Here is an 11823-nt window from a genome sequence, read left to right on the forward strand (position 1 = left end):
AGGATAAGGACACCCTAGAAGTATCCACGTAGTCAATGGTTTGTTTTGTCCTTGTTTTCTGTGAACACTAACTCAACTAGGTGCAAAGAGGCGATGTTTAGCAGGCTCAGGCCCCTCATCTGGTTTGCAGTGTGACCATGCTCAGTTGCCCCTAGTGTAGAAGGGGTAGGGTGGGAGCCAGTGCCCTCAGTTAAGTCTCCGGGTTTAGACTTCTGAACTGTTTTCCTGTGGGAGCAGCTGATGACTGCTGCCAGCATGATGAAGTCAGTAAGGGCACGTGGCTAGGATGGATGCCTTCCCATTTTGGCAGCAGCTATCACGCAGATTCACAATGTGGCTTAGCGAAGCAGTGGGAGCTGGAGCCATTTGTGTAGGGTAGCCAGTATGTGTCAGGAGGCTGAGTCTGGAGCCGTGATTGTGCTGGGAGAGGCTGTATTTCTTGATTCAGTGCTCTTTGAACTGAAGAGGTTACTGAGCTGGTTCCATGAATAGGCAGGTGGCTGAAAAACTGCACAGATGCTTGGACGGGTACTGCTGAACAGAGACAAGAGCGGAGAACCAATGATCAGTTTTGCAGACTGAACAGCATGCTGAATGCTCTCCTAACATGCAGGTGGCATGTAGCTAAAACCAGTTTGTCTGTAAGAATGCAGTGAATTCACTCCTCTAAATCTGACTGTGAAGAAGACTGACTTGTGCAGTAGTGGATACAGACATTGGTTACACAGGGCTGCCAAGGTGACCTGCTCACAGTGCAGAGGGGAGCATAGCTCAGAATCTTGTGAACAAAGGCATTCATCTCTATCCAGAGAGACTGGGCTGTCACACTCAAGACAGTTGAACGTTGTAGCTTGTAAAACGTGCCAGTAGAGCACTGCTTTTATGGTGGAAGCATAATTACTGTACCCAAAGGAATGCTCTCACATTGTCTTCTCTTCTTACCACTCCCAAATATTAAAGGATCATGATGCTGCAGTCACCATATGGGAGGTGACACTGGCTTCCCAAGCTCTTGCTCAGTTAGTGTTGCCAGATTCTGGTGCTAAAGCCAAGATACTAGATTTTGAATGGTTTCTTTCAATCTTCCAAAGAGGAAGACTGTGGTTTAGGTAGGGAACATCCCTTCTAGCTTTATTTTAGCCTTGGTTGTGTTTTCTCAGTGCCCTGTCTGCCTCTGGGGTAGATGCTTACCTTTTAAGATGCTGGACCTTTTCCCTTTGTTAGTATTTCAGGGGAACTGCAGGCTGTTTTCTGGTATATTTCATGTTATTTCCATGTTGAAAACAAAACCAGAGGCTGTATGTGTAGTAGAGGGAGGGTGTCTGGGTGCTCTTATGTAATGGCCATGTAACACTCTCTGTGACTCTTGCACTGTCATTAAACCCTGTAATACCTGTTGACTGTTTTGGCTACTGCGGAACATGACATACGGGCTGCCAGGAAGGAGAACCTGTAATCACAAGGAATTCCTATTAGTAACACAAGGTTAGCAGGGAGAACTCAAGTGTGGATTGGGGGTAAAGGAGAGAGGCAGCTGTCTCATCTAAAGCTTAAAAAACAAAATAAAAGCAAACAAACCCTGTTGCTACAAAGCTGCTGTGCTGCTTTACTTAAACTGTACTACTGCAAGTCCAAATGATGCCTTCAGGTGTGTTACCTTGCATGTTGCTGCAGTGAACTATTCTTGTGTTGCACAGTCTTCCAGATTTGAGTCTCTTCAAAAATGTCACTAGCCTGAAGTGGTGTCTTCATTCATTATCACCTCCGCGGTTTTTCTTTTTCCTTTCTCTGTTTCTTGGTTGGTGTGTTGGGGTTTTTTTGTGTGTGTGTGCGCGCACTGTACCTTCACTCACAGTCTAGGATGAGCCAGAGTGGAAACCTCTTCAGCAATGTGGGATGGAGCCTGTTTCTGTCTAGAGTCCTCTGATCCTCCAGTGCTTTTTCTAGTCTCTCCTGTGACAGGGGCCTCTGGAAAACTGTGTTTCTGTATTCCTTAACTAGCTACTACTCAGGGTCAGACTCAGCTTTGTCTTCCTTACTAGACTGCTTCTGCACCTTGTTATAGGGGAAAAAAGAGCCGTGCAAAATGGGTTGTGACCTGTGAGCATGTGTAGCAGGCTTAGCATTTGACATGGCCTCAAACTTGTGCTTTCAGTGTCTCTGCGCTGGATCAAGCTGCCTCCAGTGTGGACAAACAGCCGAGACCACGTGAGAGAGGTGCCCTACATGAGGTATGGGCACTCAGCAGTGCTCATAGACGACACCGTCTACATATGGGGTGGACGCAACGACACTGAGGGAGCCTGCAACGTGCTCTATGCCTTTGACGTCAGTAAGTTCCAGCTTCTCAATCTTCCTTGTCACAACTGCTCTTGATGAGACCTTCTCTCTGCCCCACCACACTGCTCCCCAACTTGTTTTCGTGTTCCTCAGTCTCTCTACAAGGCAACAGTCTGGAGAAAATGATGCAAATGGGGAACTGGTGTTGCTGGCTGTTTCAGCAGGGTTAGAAAGGGAGCAGGGTGGCTAGTGTCTGCACACTTGACTCTCTGTAAAAGCCTTTGAACAGAGATTACTGAGCTTGTCTAATTGTGAAACTGGGTTTAATTTTTCTATCAATCAGCTTTGTTTGCTCTCTCAGATAGTAAGTACAACTGAAGTGCTCTTTTGGTGTGATGTATTGTTCCTTAACTGTGGCTGAAGGTCGCAGCAAGAAGTGGCTAGAGCTCTTGAGGATTGTTCCTCTCCAGGGTGGTCCTTCTTCCTGAAAGCATGAAGGAGAGTGAGGAATAAAACACAGAAATAGCCAGGGACAGGATGGCAAGATAATGGAAGACGTGAGTCAAGTTAGATAAACCTGAAAGAAACTCCTTGAGCTTTTCAATTGGCTTCTCCATAATGCTGCTGGAGCACCTGGGGAGAACAGGCACCATCAGGAGCTGGGTGGACAGGAGTGTCAGGAAAGCAAGGGATTACATCTGGATTCTGGAGGGGAGTACATCTAAATACTGACCAGTAACTGGCTTGCTAGACTTGCAGGGAAACTGCTTGCTCTGGTGCTTGGTCGTGGGTTCCCTTCTTCGCCAGAAACGTCCCGCATCTTGGAGCTGCTCTCTGGGCACAGGGTTTCCCCCTTCCCTTGACACATGAAGCTAGGAAGTCACCAGTAAACCTCTGCCTACTTACTCAGAGGCCTTGTAGTGGGAGTTGCCTGGTCTCCATGCCAACTCCAGCGCTTTAGCATTAAGTGAAAATTAAGGGAAAGACCAGACTTCAGTTCTGGTCCAAACCCTCTGCAGCTGTCTGTACATGCTGTGCCTGTCCCCTGCCAATCCTGGAAAGTGAGGCTGGCAGTTGCAGTCTTGCATCTGTGGTGTAAATTCCACTGTAGGAGTCGCATCAGGCTGGATGAAGTCCTGACTGAGTGCAATTTTGCCCCCTGGGGCACCAAGCAGGTCACAAGCTGAGGTCTTTTCCATCTCTAGTGTGATGTGTTGCACTTGGGTGAGCTCTTGCTGCTACCGTGTGACTGGGCTTGGAAGCAGCTCCATGAAGGAAAGGAACTTGATAGCCACTGCAGCTTTCTCGCTAGAGGCTGCCCAGGGATTCTGTTGACCTTGCAAGCCCCTTTGTCTGGTTCCAGCTGGAGCTGAGGTGGATAGCTGTGGCTGCAGGCCAAGTTCAGAGAAGTTATCCTCATGAAGAATGTTGCTTTGGCTCCAATATTACCGCTTCCTGAAATAAGCAGTGCTCTTGGCAGCTTGCAGCAGTTAGGGAGGGTGGTGGGAATGTCTCTTGCTGCCTTGGGGCTTATCTGTGCCTCTCGGGGCTCTTGGGACAGGTGCTTGTTTGTACTTGGCAGTGAGTTGCTGGCTCGGCTCCATGTTGCCCTGGCATGGAGAACAACTCTGGCTGGATTTAAAGTCCTCCCCTAAATCAAGCCAACCCCTGGAGTGTGCAGGCTAAGGGGCTGAATCTGGCTGGTGCAGGTTCACGGGGAGGAGTGCGAAGGGAACCATGAAGGGTGGAGAGTGAAGAAGGTTCCCCTCGAAGAGCAGATAAGAATGTAACAAGAGGAACAGATAAGATAAGGAGAGCTGCGCTGCAGAGGTGGGGATGTGCACATAGCTCTGTTGACATGGTGAGGTTGTGGTTAAGTGACTTCTGCCTGGATTTTGAGCGTGCTGTTTTTCCTCAGTCGGTTAGTCACCATCTCCACACCGTGAGGTCAGTTGAGCCACTTAGCATTGTTGCTTCGTTGTAATTGAAACTGTAAATGCAGAGTTGATAAGTGACTCGCAAGTAGGCTTTGCAAGAGATTCAATAAAAATAACATTGCTCAAGTAGTGCTGTACTACTCACACTTAAAACGTGAGATGTTTGTCAGGTCATGTAGAGTCAGTGGCCGTGCCCAGGAGCTGAGAGCTCTATCACCATGTCCCTCTGTGGAGCCTGAGGCAGGTAGCCTTGCCTGAAGAAGCTTGCAGCCTCTCTGGAGGAGCAGGTGCTTTGTGTGGAAAAAGTGAAGGATTTCTGTCTTAGAAATGAAAAACAGTAGCAAAGAGCTATCCCGTCCCAGCATCTACTGTATTTTCTTAGCGTTGCCTCCTGTTTTGTTTCAGACACGCACAAGTGGTTCACGCCAAAGGTTTCTGGAATGGTCCCAGGAGCGAGAGATGGGCACTCGGCTTGTGTCCTGGCAAAGAGCATGTTTATCTTTGGAGGCTATGAACAGCTGGTGAGTAGTCTCTGTAACTCTTATTTGGCAATCCCTTGGGAAAGAGGGTGTTCCTACCCAGGACATTGGTAGAGATGGGATACAGGTGCATATTTGTATCCATAGTTGCTTTCATTTCATGACTGGGCAAAGTTATGGCATTAATTACCCGGGTTATGCTCATTCTTTTGCAGAGAAGATGGTTGGGAAAGTAGGCCTAAAAAAAGGTAGACTTTTTTTTTCTTCCTACAAACATATAGATACACAGAGGTAAAAATATATATTTTTACATATAATTTTTTTCTGGCTCATTTCTCAGCCAATTTCAAATAGAAAAATACATAACATTTTTAATAAATATGTATTGAACTACATTTATTTTAATTTGGCTGAGAAATGAGCCAGAAAAATCACTTTCCAATGTCTGCCGTGTTGCTGCGAGGTTTTGTCCTAATCTGGTGCATGTTCCCTGTATTCTGTACCTGCTCTCACATCTTGCTGATCCCCTCCAGCAAACGCTTGCTTGCCCTTCCATTAAGAATACCTTGAGCCAAAGGTCATCCTGCACTAGCAGTCAGTGTGTCTAATACTCCTTTGAGCAAATCCTTATGCTCTAATCTTAAGTGGGTAAATATCACTTCAGCCTATCACCAGGCTCCAGAAAACTTGTGCAAAGTCACATCTTTTTATTTGGAAGAAAGCTGGGGCTCTGTTACGGCAGTCCCTGGGTTATTCCCCCTCTTCTGAAGACAATGGCGTGCCAAATCCATGATCTTGATTACAGCGGCAGGAGCAGTTCAAACGTGACTTATTTTTACCCAAGACCAAACAAATCTGTAGCTGTCGCGCTGCTGTCTCCCCTGCCTGGTGGAGCAGGAGTCTGTGCTGTTTGCGTGAATGCAGGCTCTTCCAGGCAGCTAGCTGCAGATGAGTTTTGTGGGATCCTCAGAACCCCAAGTGTATTTGCTCCTGCATGTTTAGCTTCCAAAGTACTCTTAGCTTCTACCTGTCATCAGGTGGCCTTAGCAAAACCAATTTGACTGTCCTGTTAGTGCCTCTTTCTTCTGTCACTGCATGGAGTGGAGGCAGGGTTCTGCTGTGAATGTCAGCAGGACAGCCACAGGGAGAGGAACTGAGCACCAAATAAATAGGAAAGCTGCAGGGAGAGACAGAACACCTATGAGAAGAGATGGGCTTTGCCTCCCTCTTGTTAAGTGGTAAGCATGCTGCCTACCATGACCTTCCGGAGCAAGCACCATGTCTCTTAGGAAGTACTGACCCCAAAGGGATGCTCCAGGTCTGTAGGATGCTGTCCTGGGACCAGATGTGACCAGACTTCTCAGTCCCTTTGTGACCAGGCTGCTTTCTTCTGTCTTCCAGGCTGACTGCTTTTCAAATGATATCCATAAATTGGACACCACAAACATGATGTGGACTTTAATCTCTGCCAAGGTCAGTGTCTGCTTTTCACTCTGGTTTGTGGAGGAAGTCTCATATCTGCTGTTCTCTGGGGTAGCTGCCCATACTTGTCTCGCAGCTTCTGTCTGCTGTGGCTGGGATCTGCAGGAGAAGTTCTCCAGGAGAAGGCAGCCACCCCAATTTCCCTATCAAGATGCGTCATTTCCCTGGGTAATCTGCATTCTTTCTCTTGTTCTGTTTTACTCTGTCCTTGCAGGGTACGCCAGCTCGCTGGAGAGACTTCCATTCAGCTACCATCATTGGAACAAAGATGTATGTATTTGGTGGCAGAGCTGATCGTTTTGGGCCATTTCACTCCAACAATGAGATCTACTGCAACCGCATTAAAGTATTTGATACAGAAACAAACTCCTGGCTGGACTCCCCTCCAACTCCAGTGCTCCCAGAAGGCCGGCGGAGCCATTCAGCATGTGAGTGTGGGGTCTGCTGAGAGAAGACAGTGGGAGGAAATTCCTGTCCGCCTCAGAAGGGGTGTCTGGTCTGCTGGGTGGAGATGTGGGTTAGCAGGGGGATCACAGAGCTTGGCTTCCGTGGAAAGCTGCTGCCCACCGAAAAGCCTTCCGTGTAGCCCTGCACATGAAGGTGATGTAAGTGAAGGTGGATGACCAGCGCCACTTTGCTTTGCGTTTGATGGGACAGGGACCTCCTGGGCTCTGCCTTGGGTGGCACCCTGATGTCTATGCTTACTCCCCGCAGTCAGCTACAATGGAGAGCTATACGTATTTGGTGGCTACAATGCACGCCTGAACAGACACTTCCACGACCTCTGGAAATTCAATCCAGGTATTTATGCTTTTAACTTCTTGCAGTGATGGTGCTCAAGGCCCTCAGGTGTGTGAGCGCTCAGATGAGTGTACTCTCCAAGGGCTAGAAGCTGGCTTGGGGGGAAACAGCTCTTCTGACAGCATTCACAGGAACTTGCCACTGTGCTTGGGACCCCTGTTCCTCCTCAGATTGTCTCCAAATTTCAGTTAGAAAGTGGAAAAGGAAGTATTGCTGAAAGACACAGCTAATCAAAGGATGGTTGGCAAAACTTTGTCTTGCTCTTAAATATGCAGAAGTGCTGGCAGAAAAAAAGCAATGGGGAAGCAATGGGGTTAGGGGAGTGAGAGACTGTAGCTGGGGAAGCAGCTCAACTTGAGCTGCAGGATTACCATACCACACTCTCTTGGTACCAAATCAAACTGTGCAGCAGAAGGGGTAGTTCTTCAGCTGGTACCCTGAATATCAGTCAACTGTGAGCTCTTTGGGGTCCTCAGGCACTTTTTTCAGTCCATTAGACTGATTTTGTTTGCTAATTGCTTTGTGTAGTAAAGTTACCTAAAGAGCAGCCAACTTGCTGCTACCCAAGCTGATCTACGAGCCAGTGTGAGAGCTCCTGAAGGTTTCCGTGCTGTGCATTAGTGACTAATCGGCCCTCAGCATCCTTGCCCTAGAGAGCAGCAAGGACAAAGGCGGCTGTCTTCTCCACCTGGTTCAGTTCCCCATGCTCCCCTCCCGCAACCAAGCTGTCCCGGCAGTCTCCGCTCTGCGAGGATGCTCTGCATTCGCGGTGGCTGCCAGCAGATGGAGCTGGTTCCTGGGTCTCTCTCCAGATCTGGACCGCAGCAGGGTGCTGGAGAAGGGGGGCTCCCTGCTCCCGGAGCTCTGCCCTGCACGGCTCCCTGAAGTGTCTGACCTGATGCCGTGGCAGCCCGCGGGTCCTGGCGCTCAGCCTGTGCAAGCGAAAGGCCTCCAACCTGCAGCTCCTGTCTCGGCAGGCAGAGCTCCAGGGCTGTGCCTGGCATCTAAGCGATGCTTCAGTTACAACTTCACAGAAGTGCATGGTTTTCCTGCTAGCGAGAAGTCGACAGGGAGGGCGGATGTTGGCTAGTTGGTGTCTGTGGGGCAGTGGACCTTTGTTTTTGCTGTGATTTGTTTAAATCCATGACCTGCCTATACCTGGATCTTGGCCAGGCTCTTGTGACAAGCTGGTGCACTCTTTTCTGCCCCTTAGTTTCTCTTTCTTGGAGGAAGATTGAGCCCAAGGGAAAAGGCCCATGTCCTCGACGCCGGCAGTGCTGCTGCAGAGTTGGGGACAAAATCATTCTCTTTGGAGGTACCAGGTGAGTTGTGTGGGGTGGCTCTGTGAGAGGGTTTGCCATTCCCTGCAGCAGTGTCCCTCCACACTCTGCCCGGTGCTGTAGACAGATGCACTTTAGAGGTACATGGCAACTGTCCATCTACCTGGCAAGTGTAAGAAATCATGTAGATCAGGGCTCCTCTGGAAAAAGGCCAAGGGGGAGATTAAAGATGTCATGTGAGCTTGTAAAGCACCTGGTGACAAGCCGCCTTGTACAAGCAGAGGCAGCAGTATGTAACATGCTGTTCTGAAGGGGTTGTGCAGTGATCAAGCTTTCCGTGAAAGAGGTGGTGGGGAGGAAGGGAGGAGATCCTGCGATCAGAAGGACAAGTATCCTAGTCTGCTGTGTTGTAGCAGACCTCAGACTGACTCATTCTCCCCTACGTGCTGCCCTACTTCTCCCACCAGAGTTTGTTTCTTTCATTGGCAAGTGTGCTGTCTGCCAAGGTACAGTGGGATGTCATCTCAGCTGGGACCTGTTTGAGGAGCCCGTACACACAACAAGGCAACATTCCCTTCTGTGCCAGTGTTCCTTAGCAAAGTTTCCATTCACAAAAGGGACCTGGTGTTAAGGATTTATCTGTCAAACACTGGAAGTGATACTGTCAGGGTGCAGGGCAGCTGGCTGTGGCCAAGAACCATAACAGCTGCTAAAAGAGAGGAAGTGGCCCATCACCAGGACACACTCTATGCTGTCTAGAATGACAAATTGCAGCTCTGAAGCACAGGCCTGTTTGCCAGCATCTACCTTGCAGAGACATCTGAAATGCTTTCAGCCCTCCACATGGTTTGGAAAGCTTTGGGGCTTTCTCTGGGATCCCGGCAGTGGTTCTTTTGGGCATATCTCTGAAGACAGGTTGGGGTGGAGGACAAGGCAGGGCAGGTTCTGCTGATGGGCTGACCATACCATTGTGTGATAGACTGAAGCGCCTTTGGGCCCCAGGAGTGCTGGGGGTGTGTGGTTAGTTGTAGAATGTCCATGTGGGTGTGAGGGACTGCTTAGTGTGGGTGAAGTATGGAGAGTCGCTGAGTTTATCCAGTCTCCTCAACAGATACTGGGTGCTGCTCTGTATGGTAGAAGGCTTGGTAGGGCTTGATGGCAGTTTTGGATGCTCTGGGATGCTGCGGTGTGGATTAGTGTTTCTTGCAGCAGCTGAACTCTGATGTTAAACCTAAGCACTTCTAGGAAAAGATAGCAAATCACAACAAATTTGGCACCAGCCTTTCGGAGTTTGGTTCACCTCTGCCAGGCAACGCAACAGCACCTTGTGTTCTCCAGTGAAACTTCAGTATTCAACTTGTTCCTTAATCCAGGCTCGGTCCCAATGCCGGCCAGTTCATCAGCACTAGTTTGGGATAGGAAGAGCTGCTGGCAGCCAGGAATGCATCCTGCTTGGACTGGAGGGAGGGTCTTGCAGGCTGGGGAAGGGGGAGACAGGGAGGGGGGGGTCGGGACTGTGCTAGTTTCCTGTAACAGCTATCAGGTGTATTCTGGAGCTGCCTGGCGAGATAAGAAGTTTTCCAGGAAGTCATTGTAATGGAGAACTCCCTGTGGTCTGCCTCCTGACCTGCGCTCTGCTTGCGGGCAAGGGGGAGGGGGAGCGCACGGGGGAGGGGGAGCGCACAGCGCAGGGGATCTGGCAGGGCTCCTTGGAGGATGAGCCGGCAGGCTCAGCTTGATAGGCAGCAGTGCTGGGGGATGGGCAGGCAAAACCCCCTACTGTCCTGCCTTCCCTTACGGGATTCACGTACACTGTAGTCTGTTCGAGGGGTACTTCTGCAGGGACCCCGCTCCTGTGGCATCCAAATGCTTAGTTTCTTTTGTAGTCCTGCCCCCCAGAGCCTGGTCTTTTTGCCCCAGCTGTGGTCTCTCACTGTGGCCAGCAGCAGTCCTGTCACTTGTGTCCCGTTTAAGTGACCAGAAAGTCATGTAGTGCTAAGCTTGGTGTTCCTCTTAGCTGTGTCACAGTTGTGGCCTTGGCCTGGTTTCTTCCCAAACCCACAAGCACTTAAGCATGCAGAGACCATCCACAAGGGAGAACAACGGGGAGAGGTAATGCTATAAAACAGAGTTTAGCTGAACAGGTGCCGATCCAGGTTTGGCTTGAGGTGGTGTTTTCCCTGACAAGTCTTAGAAATGCCTGACTCCGGTGAGGGAGCTCTCCCTGGCTCTCAGTGGGTGCTTGGTACAAGACCCAAGAGCATTTGCCAACCTGCCGAGTTGCTGTGCAGCTGGAAAGAGCAGTTTTGAGGGGCTCTGGCTGGCAAAGGGGTGCCCTGCACCTCCTGCTGTCTGGGAGTCGTGGCTCTCCTGGTCTTGAACTCCAGGCTTTCCCTAGCTGCTTGCAGTTTGGTGATTAAAACCACAGCCGTTGTGCCTGCTGGCTTTCCTTTGAAAGATAAGGGATGGTCTAGGGTTTCCTGTGACGTGGATGTGAGATTAGATTGTGGTGTGGTGAGCACACAGGGGTGGAATTAAAGGGGCTCTTGCCTGTATCCGGGCAGATGGGACCCATCAGCAACAGGTCTTCTCTGCCAGCAATGAGCTGTGCCCTGCAGTTTGTGCTGGGGTTATAGGAGCCTGGCGGGGGGTGCAGGTACTGTCTCACGTCCTGTGAGCTGTGAAGCTTAGTGGATCATAGGTGGGGAAGCAAGAGACACTGGAGTGAGAAGTCACTTTATGAGGTCCCAGCTAAGCAGTGAGGACAGGATACATTGCCTTGTCATAAACCAATGCAGGACTCAAAACACCTTTCCTTTCTTTCAAATTCTCCAAACAACCATCAGCCATGGGAATGCTTTCCCCTGGTGCAAGCACTACTGTTCCAGCACAGGCTGGTCTCTCTGTGATAGGGGATGCAATAACCAGTCTCTCGGGAGCTTTGGCTGTTCTATCAAGACCGCAGAGGCAGGAAACCATAGGTGAAGCTGTCTGTTCCCAAGAAATGCCTGAAGTCATAGCTCCTCACTAGCATTCCAGGACTAGCATCTGATGGGAGTATCCGCAAACTGGAATTGGTTTAAAATGACTGCTGCACTGATCAGTGCCTGACACATTCTCAGTTACGGTCTTCTGAAATGCCGTCCCCATTTTGGGATGACCAGGGAGCTGTGGCTGGAGCCCACAGTGATTCCTGAGTCAGACTGAGAAACGTCTGTGCTTGCCCTCCCACGCAGATGTTTCGTGGATGCTATCTCTACAAGTCTCTTACATCATCTCAATGGCCGTGCTGAAAAATTACAGTAGATCTTAACCATGTGAGAACTGGAATGATGAACAGCGTATGGCTGGGGGCACAATCTGTTTCAAACCTTGTGCTGTTGTGCTTGGCACACAACTTCAGCTCATGCAGCAGAACCCAAAAGTAGTGCAGCTGCTGGCCTAGTCAGAGGAACACAAGCTAATAAAGTAGGATGTTTTCCTGACTGCAGGTTGCTAACCTGTGGGCTTTTGCTGGAGAGTTTTTGCTAATGCATCAGCTACATATGGCTATTGCAGACAGTG

The 11823-nt window shown here is 49.7% G+C and overlaps 1 protein-coding gene across 1 annotated transcript in view; it reads left to right on the forward strand.

Moving 5' to 3' along the window:
• The window catches only part of KLHDC3 (kelch domain containing 3), a 15006-nt gene that overhangs the window by 499 nt on the left and 2684 nt on the right, over nucleotides 1–11823 (forward strand). The window contains exons 2-7 of the mRNA XM_009894842.1: nucleotides 2156–2332; nucleotides 4623–4738; nucleotides 6098–6169; nucleotides 6393–6606; nucleotides 6893–6979; nucleotides 8193–8301. Of these exons, the coding sequence (XP_009893144.1) occupies nucleotides 2156–2332; nucleotides 4623–4738; nucleotides 6098–6169; nucleotides 6393–6606; nucleotides 6893–6979; nucleotides 8193–8301 (775 nt within the window). The remainder of the gene's footprint in view (nucleotides 1–2155; nucleotides 2333–4622; nucleotides 4739–6097; nucleotides 6170–6392; nucleotides 6607–6892; nucleotides 6980–8192; nucleotides 8302–11823) is intronic.

Source organism: Charadrius vociferus, unplaced genomic scaffold, assembly GCF_000708025.1.
Source record: "Charadrius vociferus isolate BGI_N301 unplaced genomic scaffold, ASM70802v2 scaffold411, whole genome shotgun sequence".
NCBI lineage: Eukaryota > Metazoa > Chordata > Aves > Charadriiformes > Charadriidae > Charadrius > Charadrius vociferus.